This window comes from Amphiprion ocellaris, chromosome 24, assembly GCF_022539595.1.
Source record: "Amphiprion ocellaris isolate individual 3 ecotype Okinawa chromosome 24, ASM2253959v1, whole genome shotgun sequence".
NCBI lineage: Eukaryota > Metazoa > Chordata > Actinopteri > Pomacentridae > Amphiprion > Amphiprion ocellaris.
In genome coordinates, this window is record NC_072789.1 from 20,319,173 (window position 1) to 20,341,993 (window position 22,821).

The following is a 22,821-nucleotide window of genomic DNA, read 5'->3' on the forward strand; positions in this document are numbered from 1 at the left end:
TGCAGAGATTTGAAATGATCAGAAAGAGATGCAAAATGATCACAAAGAGATGCAAAATGACTATAAAGAGATGCAAAGTGACTATAAAGAGGTGCAAAATGATTAAAAAGAGATGCAAAACGGCTAAACATAGATGCAAAATAAACATGAAGAGATGCACAATTATTACAAAGAGATGCAAAATGACCATAAAGAGATGCAAAATGTCTAAAAAGAGATTCAATATGACTATAGAGAGAGGCAAAATGACGCAAAAGAGATTCAACATGACTAAAACAAGATGCAAAATGACTAAAAAGAGATGCAAACTGATGAAAAAGAGATCAAAGTCAAAAAGGAGACTTCATGCTGACTGTTTTTTTAAATAAAGAACCAAAAACCAAAGCTGTTTCAGGCCCACTGGCAGAATCTACATGATCAGATTTATTAGTCATTGACAGATCTTGCTAGTCGGGAGTCCTCAGGCTGCCGTCCCTTCATTTTATGGGTTTTACAGTTCAAGAATGGTGACAAGCATCTGATTTTCATTCCATCTCCACAGTTCTGCCTTAAACTAGCTCATATTTTAATGACTTCATGCATGAGGTGGACAGAAAACAGTGGACTTGTTGCAGTTTGTCTGCTTCACTGGTATAAACGTGTCTCTGGATCAGTCGTAGCTGCAGGTTTCAGTGTGTGATCCTTTGTTTCTTTACATAAATGATGTGTAATAAGCCTGAAGCAGACTTTCTGGAGCTCCAGAGAAGAACCCAGCTTTTGTTTCACGCTGCCTCTCGTCATTATTTCCGTCCAGAAGAATCCTGATGCGTGACACTTCATATTTACAGTCTTGGAAGTCTTCGATGCGTTACACAACCTGAGCCGTCATGAATGAAAATCAACCGAAAAAATCCCAAATACTTTTCACCCAGCAGATGTTTATGACTGAAATCTGAGCTCTGTGGTACTCGTTATAGTCCTTTTGCATCTCTTTATGGTCATTTTGCATCATCTTTTAATCATTTAATATCTCTATATGGTCATTTTGCATCTCTTTAGAGTCATTTTGCATCATTTTTTAATCATTTAACATCTCTGTATGTCATTTTGTATGTCTTTATGGTCGTTTTGCATCTCTTTTTAGACATTTTGCATCTCTTTATGTTCATTTTGTATCTCTTTAAAGTCATTTTGCATCTCTTTAAGGTCATTTTGTATCTCTTTATAGACATTTTACATCTTTTTAGTAATTTTAAATCTCTTTTAGTCATTTTGTATCTCTTTATGGTCGTTTTGCATCTCTTTTTAGTCATTTTAAATCTCTTTTTAGTCATTTTGCATCTCTTTATAGTCATTTTGCATCTCTTTATGGTCATTTTTCATCTCTTTATGGTCATTTTGCATCTCTTTTTAGTCATTTTGCATCTCTTTATAGTCATTTTACATCTCTCCTTAGTCATTTTGCATCTCTTTAAGGCCATTTTGCATCTCTTTATAGTCATTTTTCATCCCCTTTTAATCATATTGCATCTCTTTATAGTCATTTTGCATCTCTTTACAGTCATTTTGCATCTGTTTTTAGTCATTTTGCATCTCTTTTTATTCATTTTGCATCTCTTTACAGTCATTTTGCATCTCTTTTTAGTCATTTTGCATCTCTGTTTAGTCATTTTGCCTCTCTTTTTAGTAATTTTAAATCTCTTTCTAGTCGTTTTCCATCTCTTTTTACTCTTTTTGGGTCTCTTTATGGTCATTTTGCATCTCTTCATAGCCATTTTGTAATGAGGGGATCTGTGTTACCTTTCGGTTTTGTAAATTTGGTCTTTGGCGTGCTGAAGCAGGTCCCTCTGTAAGCACAAGAGCACCATGATATATCACGCTGACACTGAATACACTGAACACAATGAACAATGCAGGAATCCTTCACATTCACAGGCCAGTAGAGCTCGCCTCACCTCACTGTGACAGAGCGTAGGAGGACTGGGTGACTGGCTGCCAAATGACCACAGCACTGAGTAAATATGTACATGCACCTTGTTGTTACTGCAAACTGCTGCCAACACTGAGGCCGAGTTCAGCCTCAGGAGAGAGAAACTCAGCCAGCGACTACAGAAACACCCAGGTAGAGGGACAAAATTAAAATAACAGCCGAAAAACGATGCAAAATGACCCAGTAAGAGACAAAAGTGGCACAAAACAGATGCAAAACAACCAAAATGTGACGCAAAATGAACAAAATTAAATGTAAATAACCACAAAGAGACGCAAAACTATCAAAATAACCAAAATGTGACCCAGAATGACCAGAAACTGACTGAATGTTCCTAATGTGAGATGTGAAATATCCAAAATGAAGTGTTCTCAAATAAACACAAAATGGCCAATAGGAGATGCAAAAAGACCAAAACGTGACATGAAATGACCAAAATTACATGCATACGATCACAAATGAATGCAAAACTATAAAAATGACACAAAAGATGAATATCATAGACAAAAAAAATGAACATATTAGGATGGAAAATGACCAGAAATAGGCAAAATGTCTCAAATATGACACAGAACAGATGCAAAACAATCAAAATGAGACTCAAAATGATCTCAATAGACACAAAACAACCTCAAATAGACACAAAATGGCTAATAAGAGATACAAAAAGACCAAAATGTGCCTCAAACTGACCAGAATTACATGCATGTGATCAGAAATGAGTGCAAAACTATAACAGTGACACACACAATGAACATCATGGATGAAAAAAATGACCTCAAAATGATCAGAAACAGACAAAATGTCTCAAATGTGGCACAAAACAGATGCAAAACATCCAAAATCAGACATGAAATGATCCCAAATAGACACAAAATGGCTGAGAGATGCAAAAAGACCTAAATGACACACAAAATGACCAAAATGTGACCCAAGCTAACCAGAATCAGACACAATGTCCTAAATGTGGCACAAAACAGATGCAAAAGACCAAAATGAAACACAGAATGACCTCATTAAGACACAAAATGGCAAAAAAGAGATTTATATTGACCTCATAGAGACACAAAACGGCCAAAATGACACAAAAACAGCCACATTGAGATGCAAGCCATGACCACAAAGAGACACAGAATGGCGACAGGGATGCAAAAATAACAAAATGTGACACAATGCAACCAAAAAGAGAAGAAAAAATGACAATAAAGTGACACAGAATCATCAAAGAGGAACAAAATGACCAAAAACACCACAGTGATACAAAAATGACCAGAATAGAAGAAAAACTTGATGTAAAATGACCACATAGAGAGACATAGACAAGTATTTTGTGATGAATATTGTATCAGTAAAATCATCATTTTTACATTTTTAAAATACAAATAAATGTATTAATACTATTGTTAAACATTTTAAAAATATTCCCACTTCTTAGAACTGTAGCTGGATGTGTTAAAACTGCAATAACTATATTTCAGCTTTCAAATTTGTAGTAATATTAGTAATAATAATAAATATTAAAATGAAAATAAAATAATGAAACAATTCAAGGAAAATGGTTGTAAATGCAAACAAAATTAAATAATTTTGTACAGCAATGTTATTTATTTAAGAAATATTTATGAGAATGTTTTGTAATATTTGTGAATTTAAATAATTCATTGAAACAGTGATAAATTTTAAATTCTTTTAATGAAGAGCATAATTTGTGAATAAATATATATTATTAATAAATGACTTATTTTGCTTGGTTATGTATTTATTTATTTATTTTTGTCTCTCATGGTTTTTGTATAATAACAACATTTATTACTGTAATTTATTTATTTTAATTTATTGTAATTGTAAATTTAAGAATTTAATTTTTTAACCACAGTGTTATTTTTGGGGGATTTTTTTTATTTCATTGTATAATTCCCAAATAAATATATATATATGTAAGAACAGGTGTACAAATATGATGATAAATGTATTTATTTATTTTTTGGTTCATGCATTTATTAATTAATTTACTCCATTTGTCTCGTGTTTTTAAAAAAAACAAAACTAAAAAGCAACTAAAGCAACATTAATAATTCTTTAGGTAATTTGGAGTTATTGTAATATTTTCAGAGGTGAAATGATTTTATAAATGTTTATATTTATATGTTTTCATTGGAATTTATAGAAATGTTTGACAACATAAATAGATGTTTAGATCCATGTGATGTTTATAAATGCAAACAACAAGAAATCTCTTTTATTTATTTGTTTCATTCATTGTTGTTGCTATTATTTTAATCTACTTTAATATTGCATTGAATTTATTTTAATGTTCCTAAATATGTAAGAACAGATTTATTAACACTGTAAAAATTTATAAATGTGAAATTATTTTTTATTATTTTTTGTATATGTATTTATTTAGTTTTTAAAAATATTTATTTATTTCAATTTATAGAATAAATTCCTCAACATAAACAACTATTTCCTGTTTAATGTGACATTGGTAAATTCCATTAAATATATTTCATAATATGACACATTGTTTATTTAATATTTTATTTTTTTTATTCTTACATTCTTATTTATTAGTGGAAATATAGAAATGTTTCTTTAATATAAATAAATGCATAATAATAACAATAATAATTAAAGCTGCAAGCAGCGTTGGACGGGTCCTCGCATCCTTGCTGGTCGGCGAATCCAGGCACGTCCACCAGGTGGCGCTGCGACCGAGAGTGCATGTCGGCGTACGGATGCGACGAGGGCCGGACTCTGATCACACGTGTAAAATTTCAGGCAGATTGGAGCATGTTCAGGCTACTTCTAGAGCTTTTCCTGTCCATCCACCAGGTGGCGCTGCGACCGAGAGTGTATATTGGCCTATGGATGTGATCAGGGTCAGACTCTGATCACACATGTAAAATTTCAGGCAGATCGGACCATGTCCAGGCTAGTTATAGAGCATTTCCTTCCATCCACCAGGTGGCGCTGCGACCGAGAGTTTATGTCGGCCTATGGATGTGATCAGGACTGGACTCTGATCACACCTGTAAAGTTTGAGGCAGATTGGAGCATGTTTAGGGCAGTTACACAGCAGTTGATGTTTCATGGCGAAGCATCAGAATTCACGAGGCCGCCATGGCCACGCCCTCAGACTTAAGGTGAGCATTTTGATAACTTTTGATCACCCATGCCTGGAGTACATCCTGGCCGAATTTCAGCTCTCTCGGTGTTACCCTGTTTGAGTTTATAGCTTTTGAAAATGTACAAAAATGACCCAAAATCGTCAAAACATATGACATATAATTCAAAATGGCCGACTTCCTGTTGGGTTTTGGGCATGGGTGTCAATTACATTTTTGTGTGTCTTGATGAGTTACATAAGCCTACCAAGTTTCATGATTCTAGGTAACACGTACTGGCCGTAGTAACTGTTTGAAATTTTCCAGGTGGCGCTATGGAGCCATTTTGCCACACACATGTGCAGTTTCCCTAAAATATCAAACGGGTTGGCGGTCCAGATATGCGTGGTAATTTTGGCGAGCGTTTGAGCATTTTTAACCTGTCAAAAAGTACTTTGTTTATTACGGCAACGATGCGTTGCCACGGCAACAGTGTTTTACGAATCGTCAAAATCTTCAAACTGTGGCATCGTCTAGGCATATCCACTCAGCTGACCAATTTTCAACATGATATGACAAAGTTTCCGGCAATGGTAGGTGCAAATGTAATGACAATTTCTTCCTGTTGCCAGTAGGTGGTGCTATGAGTATTTCTAAATTTATGAGTGTGGATGAGAGTGTATATTGGCCTGTGGATGTGATCAGGGTCGGACTCTGATCACACATACAAAATTTCAAGCAGATCGGACCATGTACAGGCCAGTTATACAGCACTTCCTTCCATCCACCAGGTGGCGCTATGACTGTGGCTGTATTTCAGCATGTGAATGTCATCAGGGCAGGACTCTGATCATACATGTAAAGTTTGAGGCAGATTAGAGTATGTTTAGGGCAGTTACACAGCAGTTGATGTGTCATGTCGAAGCATCAAAGTTTGGGAGCCTGCCATGGCCACGCCCTCAGACTTTTGTGGAGCATTTTGATAACTTTTGATCACCCATGCCTGGAGTACATCCTGGCTGAATTTCATATCTGTCGGTGTTACCCTGTTTGAGTTGATAGCTTTTCAAAATGTCTAAAAATGAGCCAAAATTTAAGGTTGGTGTTAAATTCTAGAAAGAAGAAGAAGATTAAAGAAAGAAAATACATAAAAAAAAGAAGCAATTAAATAAATGGGAAAAAGTTAAGACAATTAAACTTTTATAAAGTATGGGGGGAAAAAAGATGTAAGAAATTAAAGAATCGTATTTAATAAATAAACAGGAAATTTGTAAATAAGTGCTGTAGTCTTTTGCAGTTAATTGATGGATAGGCGTAGTGAGAGACAGCCAGACAATGGGGTAGAAATAAGAATGAGAACAACTAATATAGCACAGGGCTGCGAGTGGGAATCGAACCAGGGCCTCAGCGTTGAGGACCAACTACATGCGTCAGTGGCTTAACCCGCAGAGCTATATGATCACACATGTTGGCTGTCAGCAAAGGTGTATCAATCCAATAGAAAGTCTAGGGGTAGGGTTTGGGTTACAGAGGAAGGTCCTGACAGTAGCAATGTACCAAAAACATGGATATAAAATTATACATTTTTTCATAATTTAATATTAAGTCACACTAGCCAAAAAATTCTTAGAATAAAGTTGGGGTTTTTCCTTCAGCCGTTGTGGTTGCACTGTACCTTTAGGTTATTGTATCTTTAGGTTATCTAGATCTACAACGGCTGAAGGAAAAACCACGGATTAATTTCTCAGAATATTCGGCTGCTTAGTATTAACATTAAAAATATTTATGTGTAATATTAATTACCCTATTTTTTTCTATACAACTGTAAGGACCTTCCTCTCCAACCCTAACCCTACCCCTTGACTTTGACTAATTCAAGATGGCCGACTTCCTGTTGGGTTTAGGGCATGGTCATGATTGACTTTTTCGTGGGTCCTGATGTGCTGCATATGCATACACATTTTTGTAGCTGTGGATGAAACACGCTGCCAGTTGGCCTAATGACAACTTTTTGCAACTTTGTAGGGGGCTTTATGGAGCGATTTTGCCAGACACATGTGCAACTCCCACAAAAAATCAAATTTTTCGCCGGTCCTAATGTGCATGCCAAGTCTCACGTGTTTTGGGGTATGATGTATTTTATCTTTGGAGAAGTTTAACATGTAAGTTTGTGCAGCTGATCAGTGGTGAGGCCTGTGGATGACTGGAGATGTGTGTGGACACTTAGACGAAGCAGCAAATGTGTTGAAAATGAGTTGTCTTCTCAGAGTCTTGAAGATGTTTTGTCAGAGCTAAGAAAGAAGTAAGAGATCCTGCAGGTGATTGTTGAGTGGTGTTGAGGAATTTGAATGTAAAGAGATTTTGAAGATATTTAAGCCATAAGTTGTATTTTATTTGTTTGCTGTTCTCTCCCATTTGTAGTGAAGAGAAGTGATTTGACATGAAGAATGTGATTTGTGTGGCTTTGAAATTGTGTTAAAATGTAAAAATGAGTGATGAGGAGAAGAGTGTGACTTTTTAGTATTGTGTTTTTTAGCGTGTTCTTTAAAAGTTGTAGGTAGATTATCTTCTTTTTTTGATTTTGTGGATTGTTTTTTTTTCTTTCAGTGTTGATGTCACCGCCTTGACGAATAGAAGAAAAGGGCAAAATTTGCAAAAAATCTTCGTGCCTTCGTGCCTTGCTTATGGGTAAATCTCCTTGTTTTCCTTTTTTCCAGGATCCGATCCGATCCAGTCCAGTCCAGTGACACTCCACACCACAGCGGGGATTCAAACCGTGACCGTCCACATGACAGACACACACCCTCTGTGTGAGCTATCTGTCACACAAGGTCCCTGGTGGAGTTTGTTGTAATGATGGTTGCAAGAGGTTGTCATGCAGCCAAAGTGTAAAAAGAGCCTTGAGCTGGATTCCAACCAAGGACCTCCTGGATGAGAGGCAGATAACTTACCACTGCACTATCCTTCCTACTGGGTGTAGCTGTTAGTTTTCGTAAATGATGGTACACAAAAGTATTAAGGAAGTGAAGATAATAAAGGTACTAAGGTACCGGGGAGGCAAAAAACTTACCTCTACACCACCTGTCCTACAAGATGTTGCTCTAACTTTGCTTAAATGATGCTATCAATTAGTACTGGCGCAACCAAACGACAAATAAAAGGTGTGAGTGGAGATCTGAATCATGTGAGGTTTGTTTCTGACACTGAATACACCCAATCTCATCTGATCTGCAAAGCTAAGCAGGGTTGGGCCTGGTTAGTATTTGGATGGGAGACTACCTGGGAATACCAGGTGCTGTAAGCTTTTTACTTCTCCTCACAACCTCAACAACACACTGCTAGCGACAGCTATCAACTAAAACCTCTTGGTTCCTTTATTATACACTCTATGAGGTGGATAAGCTGCAGCTCATGCTGATTTATTGCTGCTTCTGGTTGGAGCCAAACAACAAAGGCTTCACCTGTTGGAGCAGCTGATGTCCTGCAGCCTCTTCACCACAGAAAGCCTCTGACAGCTTCAATTCTTTACACTCTGACTGCAAGACACCAATCACATAGGAACATTTACATGTATGGAACAAAGAGCTGAGCTGACACTCAACATGTGTTTGAGCATTTATTGATAAAGACATTCAAACATGTCTAGAGACAGAACACCAACGCACGGTGTAAGAAAGGTCAGAACAGACTTCACCTGCTCAGGAAACTGAGGTCCTTCGGGGTGCAGGGAGCAATTCTGAGGACCTTTTATGGTTGTGTGGTGGTATCAGCCATCCTGTATGGACTGGTCTGCTGGAGCAGCAGCATCACGGCTGCAGACAGGAAGAGACTAAAGAAACTGGTTAAGAAAGCAAGCTCTGTCCTGGGCTGGTGGTAGACAGGAGGATGATGACAAAGCTGTTGTCTATCATGGAGGACATCTCCCACCCCCTGCAGGAAACAGGACCATCACCGGCAGCTCCTTCAGGGACAGACTGCTTCACCCACGATGTTTGAAGGAGGTCCTTCCTTCCTGCAGCAGTCAGACTGTGTTCAATCAAGCCTGCTCCCAGTAGTTCAGATCACCCATGAAGTAACTGCAATAAAATGTAAATAAGTCAATATGTGCAATTTCACAGGGTTTTTTTTTTAACAAGCATTTCTATTTCTTCTCGAAGGAGAAAGCATCTATTTATATCTGTGCACTGAGTGCTGCTTTTTTTTTTTTTTTTTTAACTTTTTTTCCTATCTGCTACTGCCACACTGAAAATTTCCCCACTGCAGAATCTACCTATCCATCCATCTATCTATGGTCCATCTACCTCCCTACCTATCTATCCATCCATCCATCCATCCATCCATCCATCCATCCATCCATCCATCCATCCATCTTTCCATCCATCCATCCATCCATCCATCTCTCTCACAGGTGTGGGGGTTGATTCACCTGTTCTCAATCACCTTAATCCACGAAGGCCCGGTTCTTCATTCTTCCGCTCTCTGCCAGACCACAGACTTTGAAACCAGAACCTTTCTCCTACAATTAGTCTGGTTTCCCCTTTTTGTTTTCACCTTGGTTTAGTTATCCTTTCTGTGTTGGTTTTAGTTTCATTCGTTAAATAAACTCCTTGTAATCTTTGACCTGTGTCTGCAGATGTCCTGTGACACCAATGATCCCATCTGATATTTAGCATGTTTTCAATTATTGGTCCCATTTCTTAAAAAAAAAAAAAAAAAAAAAAAAAAGCCCCCTGAAATCTGATCAGATAAATCAATGTGAAACTACTTTGGGTCTGCTGCAGCTGCCTCCCTCTGATCTTTGTCCTGCCCACAGCACAATCTGATCAGTGAAACACTGAAGGACAACTTCAGCATGTAAAACATAAATAAGCAAAGGCTGCAACTCGTGATTATTTTAATTTTAACTTAACTTTATGTGCTGTTCAAAAACTTTATTTTTTCTGCAAATGTGTAGTGATTCCAAATCTTGGTTATTGATCTCCTTGATTACAAAAAAAATCTGTATCGACCCGGAAAAAAAACAAACATGTCAGGCACCCTATGATGTTAACTGTTTGCCTGAATGTTTTTGTTTAAAATCCTCAGTAATAACCTTTGACTGGTTGCTCTTAACCCTGTAAAACTCACTGCTGCAAAAATGATTGAGCAGATTGGAGCATGTTTAAGGTAGTTACACAGCAGTTGATGTTTCATGGCAAAGCTTCAAAGTTCAGGAGGCCGCCATGGCCACGCCCTCAGACTTTTGCGGAGCATTTTGATAACTTTTGATCACCCATGTGTGTAGTACATCCTGGCTGAATTTCATCTCTCTCAGTGTTACCCTGTTTGAGTTTATAGCTTTTGAAAATGTCTAAAAATGACCCAAAATCGTCAAAACATATGACATATAATTCAAAATGGCTGACTTCCTGTTGGATTTTGGGCATGGGTGTCAATTACATTTTTGTGTGTCTTGACGAGTTACATATGCCTACCAAGTTTCATAATTCTAGGTGACACGTACTGGCTGTAGTAACTGTTTGAAATTTTCCAGGTGGCGCTATGGAGCCATTTTGCAACACACATGTGCACTTTCCCTAAAATATGAAATGGGTTTCCGGTCCAGATATGTGTGGTAATTTTGGCGAGCATTTGAGCATTTTTAACCTGTCAAAAAGTACTTTGTTTATTACGGCAACGATGCGTTGCCACGGCAACAGCGTTTTATGAATCGTCAAAATCTTCACACTGTGGCATCGTCTAGGCGTGATCACTGAGCTGACCAATTTTCAAGATGATTTGACAAAGTTTCAGGCAATGGTAGGTGCAAATGTAATGACAATTTCTTCCTGTTGCCAATAGGTGGCGCTATGAGTATTTCTAAATTTATGAATGTGGATGTGTTCAGAATCGGACTGGTGTCCATCACATCAAGTTTGGTCCGGATTGCATCATTTCCAGCTGAGATATTAATAATTCCATTTTCATGGCGAGAAATCGAAATTCGCCGCGCCGCCACAGACACGCCCCTTGACGACGAGTCACCATTTTCACTGGGAATCATCATCAATGTGTTCTGGCTTATGTCACCACATTTGAGGTGAATCTGATCAACGTGCTAAGAATAGTACATCAAAGTGTAAAAAATGTCAATTTCCTGCTACCACAAGGTGGCGCTATGACTGTGAATGTACAAGAGAGTTAGACACCACTTCCTGTTTCATGGCGAAGGATCAATATTTTTGGGGGTCGCTATGGCCACGCCCTTTGACTTTTGCGGAGCATTTTGATAACTTTTCATCACGAGGCAGAGTTGCATGTACTGGCCAAATTTGACGTCTCTCGGACTTACCCCCGCTGAGTTATTAATCTCAAAAAATTTACAGCTAATTTAAGATGGCCGACTTCCTGTTGGGTTTAGGGCGTGGCCGTGATTGACTTTTTCGTGTGTCCTGATGGCCTGAATATGCATCCAAAGTTTTGTAGCTGTAGATGAAATACTCTGCCAGTTGGCCTAATGACCACTTTTTGCAACTTTGTAGGGGGCGCTATGGAGCTATTTTGCCACACACATGCGCAACTCCCATAAAATATCAAATTTTTCGCCAGTCCTGATGAGCATGCCAAGTTTCACGCGTTTTGGGGTATGATAAGGCCGCCAAAAAGGCAATTCAAAAGACGGGAAAAGAGCGAAAAATAATAATAAGAAACCCTAGCATTCCAATAGGGTCTTCGCACCTTTGGTGCTCGGACCCTAATAATAATAATAATAATAATAATAATAATAAGACAAAGAAGAAGAAGAAGAAGATTTATGTTATTGTGCACTGTAAAATAGCATTTATTGAATAATTTATTTTAGAATTTGCTATTTTAAAATGTAAAATTACTTGATAAATATATGTATTTTAGATACGTATTAATTACTGGAAATATAGAAATGTTTCTTTAATGTACATAAATACATATGATAATTTAAATTTGTATACATATGAAATATGATAATTTATGTTATAATTTATATATATATATATATATATATATATATATATATATATATATCATAATTTATTTATTACATTAATATTATGAATATTAGTTTATTATTATATATATTTCTTTAAAATATGTTTAATGATGTATTTCTCTACAGTGACACATTATTTATTGGATATTAAAATGTAAAATTGCAGAGTTATTTATTACTGGAAGTAATATTTATTTTATAGCGCAAATATTGTAAAACATGTAAAATTTGTAAACTTTTAAATGCGATAAATAAAATGCATTTATTCTGCTTTTATAAATATTTTATTTATTTGCACTGATACGATTTTGACAAGCCCCTGTAAATATTAATAAATGCATCAAACTAAATGTAAACATTTTTAATACATAAAGATGTGTTTATGCCATAGCTAATACGCATTGATATTATTATTTAATAAATATTATTTTTCCTAAATTGAACACTGTACTTACACAAGCATGGCAAACTTTTTTAAGGTTCTCCCGGTCGGATTGCGGTTTATCCAGTCGATGCCTGGCTGCAGGAACGTCTGGTCCACCTTAAATATTTCTGCTCTCATATTACAGTAAGGCACATACACGACGGGAGCGCGCAGCGGCGGCAGCGGCCCTGTCAAATCACAACGGCGGCGACGCGCAGAGAGGACTTACGTAAAAATTCTTCCAGACTCTTTTAACGGCTAAAAGTCGCTTTTATTCGCGGCCAGTCGGTGCGGAGACGCTACAGGTTGAGGAATATGAAAAGCTGTGACAGTTTACTGATGTCTCACCGACGTTTGTTGTAGCTAAATCGGGGAAAAGTACTTTTTTACACCAAGCTAGCTCCGAGTTGTGAAGCAGCCGAGAGGACCGAGCGGCTCTGACCGACTCACTGCCAGCTTCGCCTCGCCGTTTCTCGGGGCATGTGAGCCTCCTGTTACCGGGACCGACAGAGAAACAGGGATAAAGCCACTTTTCTTTTTTGTTGTTGCTGTTTGCTCCGAAGTGACCATGATGCCGAACACGGCGCTTTACGCGGCGAAGAAACGGAAGAAGCCGGTCCAGAAAATGTAAGTGAAAAAGTCCCAAACGTGTGGTTTAACCCTCTACTGGCTGCTGGGGAAGGAAACCACCACAAACACCCACTTTAGTGCACTTTAACATGTGGATTTAACCCTGCTATTATTATACACAATGCTTCAGATCCTCCCCAGTGAAGTTAAAGTAGATATTACTCCCATAAGTACTACAAACATCCTGCTTTAGTGTGTTTTTACTGCACTGGGACGTGCTACTGTACCACCAGTGCATACTTGTACTACTACTACAGTACATGGCTCCTTCTGAGGTGCAGCTGTGCAAACATCTCCAGAGTGTTTCTGCTCTAAAGTCTGTTTTCCCTGCTGTGGTTGTGCACAAACACCGAGCTGGCAGCAGTCCAGCGTGGAAACTACACAAAACTCTTGCTCCACTGTTATTTACATGTGATCCCAGCAGCTTGTGAGATTTGTTGAGCTGCATTTTGTTCTTGTTTCTGGGTTTTTGTGTGAGTGTGTTGTGTAGGCGGGCAGGTTAACAGTGCACACAGTGAAACCCCACATCAGTAAAGTCGTCACGCCGCCTTCTTCTGATTCGACTTCTGATCTGAGCAAACCTCTCTGTGGCATTTTTGTTCCCTCCCTTGGGTTCCCCTTCAAGGAACCCTGGAGGGCCCCCGACCACAATTTGAGATCCAGTGTTGTAGCACCGGAAAGCCGTTCTTCAGGGTTTGTGTATACACAAGGAGTGGAGAGACGTTTCAGACTGACTTTATTTCTGCCTCCACTTGCTCAGTTTGGAGCCTTTAATGGTTCTGTAAGGAACCCTGTTTTAACGCTGCGGTAGCATGAGTCCTCACCTCACCTTTAGGCTCTTTGTTCTGCTGTGCTTTGTCAGAAATAAAGTCAATCTCATGTTTCAGGACTCATTCTAGCACCATTTAAAGAACCACAAAGTCATTCTGTGCACCAAAACGGAACCTTTTTTCTTTTTTTTTTTGAGGCCCTTTGGTAAACAATGTCTTCATTTTAAGGATTTTCATAAGGATTACAGACTTTGATGTTCCTTAAATATGCTGTAAAGAACCTTTAGGAGAAGAACAGTTCCCTCAGTAGCAAACTAAACTAGTCTAACGTTCTTCCTCAGTGGTTCAAACTGGACCGTTCTGTATCAGGAACCCATAAAATAGAGTAAGTTGATCTTCATAGACCCTCAGTGGTGCTTTAAAGAAACGCTCGGGAAGATACTCTAAACAGTGGTTCTTCAATAACACTTAAACAGCCTTAAAGCTCTTTAGCATACCATACTTTTTGGTTCTTTATATAGGATCTCTAATGGTTATCTAAAGAGACTCTATAAAGAACCATGTTGGTTCTCACTAGTCCCCATACAGCGCTATGATGAACTTGTAGAGATGTTCTGTAAGCACCATGCCAGTTATCAGAGGCCCTATGTGGTTCTGTATGGAACCTTTTTGGACGGGTTCCCAAAGGCACCATGCACAAATAGTCTATTAGAGATTCTGTAGGGTTCTCTGAAGAACCTTTTAGAAAAGTTCTGTCAGGGACCTTGTTCTCTGTAGAAAATTCAAGGTGCTGTGAAGTCGTGTTGGAGAGGTTCTTCAAAGTTTTGCCCTCAAGAAGTTTGTCTATGATCTTAAAGTAAGCTGACATGTTCTTATAGAACATCCGTGGTGGTGTAGAAAAACGTTTGACATGTTCTCTAATGCAGTCCTTGTATCACGTCTTTCTCCAGGTGAAATGTTATTGTATCAGTGATTTCATTTTGCTGTTGGGAACTTCCTCATATGGTGTAACTCTGGTGAGACACACGTTCTCTTTGAATGACTTAGTACTCGTCATATAGAACTTCATGCTGCCGATTTAAATGGTCTAACATTAGTAACAGCTACAACATCATCTGAATGGATTAGCAGTTGGATCATCATCTCTGTTGTCAAGATATTTCCATACAACTAACTTTTTGTTGTTACTTTTTGCAACCAAATCTTCCTTTTTAGTGTTTGTCTGCTGTTTCTTGCTCAGTTAGCAGTGAACACCTGGAACCTGCATGTCAACAAACTCCTTGTTTCATTTAAATAAATCAATAGAAAATGTTGTAGCAGGATCCATTTGAGTTGACGCATCTCTCTTCATAATGCATGACCTGCAGTGTCACTACTGTGCACATCACAGTGTTGATGCTGCAGCCCGACAGCAAAGAACCCTTAGAGAGCTCCTCTACAGCACCATAGTCAGAGTGCCATAAAGAACCTCGAGGGTTCTACCAAAGAACCATTCTGAAAAAATTCATTTAAAACCATTCTAGGTGCTGTAAAGAACCTTCCGAAGGGTTTTCTTTAGCCCCACGTTCCATTCTGAACCCTTTAAAATGCCATAAAGAACATTTAGAGGTAGTCTTCCAAAGAACCATGCTGGAATAGTTCATTTTAAACCCTTCCAAGTGCAGTAAAGGAACTTTAAATGGGTTCTGCCACTTTAAAAAGCGAATAAGTTCATTTTAAACCCTTTAAAGTGCTGTAAAGAACCTTCTGAAGGGTTCTCTGTAGCACCAAGTTCCATTATAATCCCTTTAAAGTGCTGTAAAGAACTTTTAGAGGTAGTATCCCAGAGAACCATGCTGAAATAGTTCATTTTAAGCCATTCAATGTGCCGTAGAAATCCTTTAGAGAGGTTCTGTTTGAACCATGCATGGCTCATTGTAAACCCTCTGAAGTGCTGTAAAGAAGTTGTAGAGGTTAGCACCATGCTAACATCGTTCATTTTATCCCTTTCAAAGAGTTGTAAAGAACTTTCCATGGCATTTTCTCAAGCACCATGCTAAGATGGTTCATTTAAAACCCTTTAAAGTGCAGGAGAAAAGGAGTATTTTTAAACCTTTCTAAGTTTAGTAAATTAGCTTTAAATGGGTTCTACCTCTTTAAAAAGCTGAAAAAGTTCATTTTAAACCAAAAAGTTCTGTAAAGAACCTCCAGAGAGGTTCTCTTCTGCATCATGGTTCATTTTAAACCTTTCAAAGTGCTTTAAAGAACTTTTAGAGGCATTGTGCCAGAACACCGTACTGAGAAGGAGTAATTTGAAACCTTTCAAAGTGCTGTAAAAAACTTTTAGAGGCAGTCTCCCAGAGAACCATGCTGAAATAGTTATTTTTAAACCCTTCCAAAGTGCTGTAAAGAACTTTTGGAGGTGTTCTATTCAAACACCTTGCTAAAATAGTTCATTTTATCCCATTCAAAGTGCTGTAAAGAACTTTTTTAGAGGTGTTCTACCAGAACACCATACTGAGAAGGAGTAATTTTAAACCATTTAAAGTACTGTAAAGAACCTTCTGAGGTGTTCTCCGTAGCACCATGTTCCATTCTAAACTGTTTAAAGTGCTGTAAAGTACTTTTAGAGGGAGTCTCCCTGAGAACCATGCTGAAATAGTTGTTTTAAAACCCTTTCAAAGTGCTGTAAAGAACCTTTAGATTTATTCTATTAAAGTATCATGCTAAAATAGTTCATTTTAACCCTTTCAAAATGCTATAAAAACCCTTGGAGAGGTTATTTTTGTACCATGGTTCATTTTACTTATAGAGGTAGTCTCCCATAGAACCATGCTGAAATAGTTCATGTTAACTCATTCAGAGTGCTGTAAAGAACTTTTAGAGGTGTTCTACCAGAGCACCATACTGAGAAGGAGTAATTTTAAACCATTCAAAGTACTGTAAAGAACCTTCTGAGGTGTTCTCCGTAGCACGATGTTCCATTCTCAACCATTTAGAGTGCAGTAAAGAACTTTAAATGGATTCTACTACTTTAAAAAGCTGAAAAAGTTCAAATTTAAACCAATGAAAGTTATGTGAAGAACTTCCAGAGAGGTTCTCTTCTGCACCATTGTTCATTTTAAACCCTTTAATGTGCTATAAAGAACCTTTAGGGGTGTTCTATTAAAGCACCATGCTAAAATAGTTCATTTTAACCCTTTCAAAGTGCTGTGAAGAACTTTTAGAGGTGTTCTACCAGAGCACCATACTGAAAAGGAGTACATTTAAATAATTCAAAATGCAGTAAAGAACCTTCTGAGGGGTTCTCTGTAGCACCATGTTCCATTCTAAACCGTTTAAAGTGCTGTGAAGTACTTTTAGAAGTAGTCTCCCAGAGAACCATGCTGAAATAGTTCATTTTAACCCATTCAAAGTGCTGTTAAGAACTTTTAGAGATGTTCTACCAAAATACCATGCTAAGATGGTTCATTTTAAACCCTTTAAAGTGCAGTAAAGAACCACCAGAAGGGTTCTCCAAAGCACCCTCCTGATACGTTCTATCCCAACCCTTCACTCTGCTGTGAAGAACCCTTACAGAACCCTTACTGAACACGAGGACCGCTCTGAGCCACACCGTCTTCCTCCGTGTGATTTCCCAGTTTGTGATTTTTAACTTAAACAAGCCAGACGGCGTGTTAACGGCTCCACACGGAACCGCAGGCCCGAGCAGAGAACCTTGGCAGAACCCTGCCAGAACCGTGGTTTCAGTGTGTGTGTGGTACTACCTGCATTAATCATAATCAGGACGTGGAGCGAGAGCGCTCTCACGCAATGTTTCCACGAGGGAGGAGGGAGGCAGGAGGATGGCGTAATCTGAGACTCGCTCTGTTTTTTTCTCCTCCTCCTCCGACTGCCACAACATACTTTTTTCCTGTCTTTCCTTCTGTCTCTCTGTGTTTTTTTGGGGGGGTTGTTTTTTTCCTCCCTCCCTCGACTCAAATTAACATAGTTCTGTGTCACGCAAACGGTTACGTAAGTCTGCCATGTTCGTTTTTTAGGAAAAGTTGCTCTCAGGGAGTTTATCTTTCTGTTCTTTTTGTTTTGTTTTTTTTTAGGGAAATGGTGTTGGCTGAGTGAGTGAGTTATGACTGAGTGAGTGTGTTTAACCCACAGACAGGTCTGGAGGCGGCGTTACAGCGCTCTGTCTCGAGGCGCTGTACCTTTATGTTTACACTGCTTTGTAAAAGTAGAACATTTAAATTTACAGTAATGTCCGCGTGTGAGAGAGAACTCTAATATGAAAGTCAGAAAATAAAAGCAACAGGCCAACAAAAAAAAGACCTGGAGGAACACTACAGGTCAAACATTTCTGTTCACAATGCCTTTTTTAAAAACCTGCGTAGATTCTGGGATGTTGTACTGCAGGATCAGACTTTGCTGTCATTGATATGCACCATTTTCCTCAGTTTACCTTCAGGTATACATTTAAGTTACCAGACAATCGCTGATAAATGTTAACTTAAGAAAAGAAGGCCTCAGTTTGAGGGTTGAGAAGAGTCACAACTTCAGTGCAAAAGTGAAAAGCAAATCACACAGCGTGCATTATTCACTTTAGTATACAAAAATCCCAGTAAATCTCAACCTCGTCCATATCTCTATAACTACCACAGAAAGAAAGAAACAGCTGAGTAAAGAAACATGAGTACAAATTTGTACATTGAGGACAGAAGGATCCACTGAAAGAGAGTTTACAAAACAGCTAATGGTGTCCAGAGGAGTGAACAACACCCTGAAGAGACTAGAAGAAACTGGAAGTTACGGTAAATAAGGGAGGAAATCAACATGATGAGATCAAAACCCAGATCTCTGACAACTATGAAAAGACGTTTGAGAAAGGCTGGTCTGAAGGGTTGTGTATCTGCAAAAACCAAACAAAAAATAACACTACTTTGCCTAAAGAACAAGAAAAAGAGATATGAGTGAGCAAAAGCACAAAAAAACTGGACCCATCCCACCAATTGGAATGAAGAGAGGCTAATAGAAGCTAACAGGAGCACACACTTGCTATCTAGAGCTAAAAAAAGCTAATAGGAACTATCAAGAGCTAACTGACGCTGTCTAGACTTAACAGAAGCTAACTGTTTTGCTCCTGTTTGCAAACCAGAGACAATTGGAGGTAAGAGAAGCCAACAAGAGCTGACACTTGCTCCTGTTAGCTGGTAGAAGCTAACAGTCTACACCTGTTAGCTTCTACTAGATAACAGGAGCAGACACTCGCTCCAGTTAGTTAATAGAAGCTCACACTGCATGTATTAGCTTCTACTAGCTTCTCTTAGCTCCAGCTGGCTCTGGTTTGCTAACATGAGCCAACTGGAGAAGCTAGTAGAAGCTAATAGGAACAGACACATGCTCCTGTTAGCCAGTAGAAGCTACCATTTTGTTCCTGTTAGCTTCAACTATCTTCTCTTAGCTCCAGTTGTTAGCAAACGAGAGCCAATTGGAGCTAAGAGAAACTAGTAAAAGCTAACAGGAACAGACACATGCTCCTGTTAGCTTGTATAAACTAACAATCTGTACCTGTTGATAGCCAGTAGAAGCTAACAGTCTGTGCCTGTTAGCATCTACTAGCTTCTCTTTGCCCCAGTTGACTCTGCTTTGGTCCTATTAGCAAACCAGAGCCACTTGGAGCTAAGAGAAGCTAGCAGAAGCTAACAGGAGCAGACACTTGCAATCTAGAGCTAAGAAAAGCTAATAGAAACTATCAGGAGCTAACTGAAGCTGTCTGGACTTAACAGAAGCTAACTGGTGTTAACAGAGGCCAATCGGAGCTGGCTTTAAATTTTATGTTTAAACATGTGAATTAGGTATTGTCTTAATGAATACATACTAATTTGCTTTAATATCTAATAATAATGCAACAAAAGAAACACCTGAATGTGTATTTTGAAAAGTTTGTTTCCATCCGTCTGAAAGAAAATGTGTGATGGATGCAGAAAATCTCAAAATCTCAAAACCGACCAGTGCAAGAGACGCTAATGTGTTAGCTATAATGTGCTGCTGTGTTTGTGACTCCTGCTGCAAGGTTTTGCAGTGATAGTATCTTAATGTCCAGCTTTTTTTTCCACCCCAAAGTGGGAAAACCATTTCTTTAAGGACTTGGCTTTGTGCACGGGGGCATTGTGATGCTGAAACAGGAAAGAGCCGTCCCCAGAGCTCACTATTGTCTAAAATATCATTGTGTGGTGCAGGATTAGGCCGATCGGATGTCGGCCATGATATTCTCGACCTGCATGCTAGTGTCCTCTCTCCTCCCATGACCTGGAAGCTGTTCCCCCTTCACCATTATGGAGGCCCCTTAAATGCACCTCGAGGCGACTAGCGAGGAGAAATGTGGCTTCAGGAGGAGCAAAATCAGCGTTTTTGATTTGTTAATTTGTTGTTTTTCCCATAAAGTATCAACAACAACGGTTTCCTCAAAAGTGATGTCTTGTGTTTTCCAACAAAAAAACCCAAATATTCAAATTACAATGAAGAAATAAGACACAAATGTTTGGCATTTTAACCTGAGGAATGCCTCAAACAGTGAGCTAATTATCCATCAATCCACTGCTCAGTTATTCAAGAAAGCTTTTAATCTGTAAAGTGCAAACAGATTTTATAATTTAAAAACAAAGCCATTAGTACTTGGCATCGGCAGGTACTTTGAATTTTGGAAGGCTAAATGTTGGCACAATCTGTTCTGAAAGGAATAAACCAGCCTCAGACCAAACGATGGAGTCAGTATATCCCTTTAACATCCTCACCAAGAAAAAAGCAATTAAAAAATTATTTCTTTATATTTTTTATTTCCTTGGGGCACTAATAACAACAATCAATTATTTTGTTATGAACTGACCTCTACCAAACAGTAGAGCATGTTTTGCAAAAATTATTTGATGCTTTTAGGTCTTTTTTTTTATGTTTCAGTTTACACAGTTATGTTCAGTAACTCCTTAGACATGACAATATGTCAAAAAAATATTAGCTTACCTTTGAAAATCACAGCAAACAGAGGCCTCATGTCAGGAGTGATTTTGCTCTTGCTAACTTCCTGTGAGCACAGTCACTTCTTCTGCATGTTATGTCAAAACAAAGTGACATCTAGTGTTCTTTTTTAGTATAATGTACCTCAACCGAGTGGCAGAGATGGCTGAATCAGCTGAAATTATCGAAAACATATTTTTCAATAAAATATAGTGAGTCAAAATGTGCTCTACTATTTGGTTGAGCAGAACGTTAAGGGGATATAGATGACTGTTTGCAAAACCTTTAATGCAACCAACCATTGATAAGCTTCCCTTTAAATGGAGACGTTTCTCGAGACTTTATTGCTTGTTTTTCATTCTAAAATGTGAAGGCCTGCTTGTGTTATTCTACAATTATAGTTCAGGTGATGGAAATTGTAGGATCAGTGCTTTTATCAAACTAATTTTCCTGATGTATGGAAGGATTGTACTGAAGTTTAGTGGTGCTACAGATGGATTTCCACGTGGTTCCTGTTGTTATGATGACTGGAAATCAAATTTAGCACTGAAGTTAAAAAGACTTTGAGCAATGATTTCTGTGGAGTAAAGAGGTCAGATTACTAGTTTTGCTTTGATGGATGTGGTTTGTGTTGAAGTCATGGTGATGTGTTGATGCTGTTTCTCTTATGACTGACATGTGACGGACATCAGCCTCCCAACTTTCACTTCCTGGGTGCTGTAACGCCGGCTAAGGTCAGGACACGGTGAAGCAGCTGAGTCGCTGTAGGGATCTCAATTCTCAGAGTAAATGCACCAAGAAAAGAGCTGCCGTTTGTGTTCCTGGAAAGGGACTGTTGACACGTAGCCACTTAGCATATGTGAATAGTTAGCATGTGCCAGATTCACCATCCTTCTCGCTGTCACTCTCCCGCTGCTTCCATGTTGTGCTACGTTTGTGGACCTACTACAGGCAAAATATAAACAAAACTGTACTCAAATTCACAAATATTCCTTAAATGTTTCCTATGCAAGCTATAGTAGAAGTTAGCTAGGCAACTGTGCATAGAGAAGCCTCTAGTCTCCCCTCCAACCGCTGAGACTAAAAATTAGTTTGAAAAGTGTGAAGCAACTTGTTCTGATGTCAGATTTATCCAAGCTGAAACCAAGTAATTTCATCTACGTGTGCTGTTTTCTATAACTCAGGCAGAAATGTCGCAAAATCACCAGAAGTGAGCATAGAAACTGCAAGATAGTTTTATTTTTCTAATTTTGCCACTTCCACCAACATTTTTTTTAAACTCAGTAGTTTAAAATGTGAAAAAAAATCCATTATGAAAACCCGACTAAATTGTGATATAGTAGTATTACTGCTAAAACCCCTCAAATGTAGTGACTTTTGAGAAAGAAGTTTCTAGTCTGTTTAGTCCTAAGTTAAAAAAAAAAAAAAAACTCTTCGAAAAAGACAGCGTAAAATTTTTTTGTTTTTTGGCCAAAAGAGAGATGTTTTTTTTTTTTCAAATTTTTTTCCATTTCCAACAACTTTTTCTAATGCAGCACTTCAATATTTGCATAAAAAACATCATAGAGAGATGACTAAAGTATGTTAGATTACAATTATAGCTAAAATGCCTCACATGTTGGTGACTGTACACCGAGAAGCCTCTACTCTCCCTAGTTGTGAGTTAAAAAAACTCTTAGAAGAAGTCTAAAACCAACTTAAGCCAGCTGAAAAAAATTGTTTTTGCAAAAATTAAATATGTTATTTTGAATTTTGGCCATTTCCAACAATTTTTTCTAATACAGCACTTCAAAATATGCAAAAAATACATTATGAAAACATGGCTAAAGTGCATTAGATTAGAATTAATGCTGAACCACTTGTACACTGAGAAGCCTCTAATCTCCACTCAGCCACTGCAGTGCAGAAACTCAGTTGTGATTAAAAGCATT

At 38.1% G+C, this 22,821-nt stretch overlaps 1 protein-coding gene across 1 annotated transcript in view; it reads left to right on the plus strand.

Moving 5' to 3' along the window:
- The first annotated feature begins 12,697 nt into the window (after nt 1–12,697).
- The window catches only part of ahr2 (aryl hydrocarbon receptor 2), a 104,048-nt gene continuing 93,924 nt past the window's right edge, over nt 12,698–22,821 (plus strand). The window contains exon 1 of the mRNA XM_055008198.1: nt 12,698–13,133. Within this exon, the coding sequence (XP_054864173.1) occupies nt 13,075–13,133 (59 nt within the window). The 5' untranslated portion in view covers nt 12,698–13,074. The remainder of the gene's footprint in view (nt 13,134–22,821) is intronic.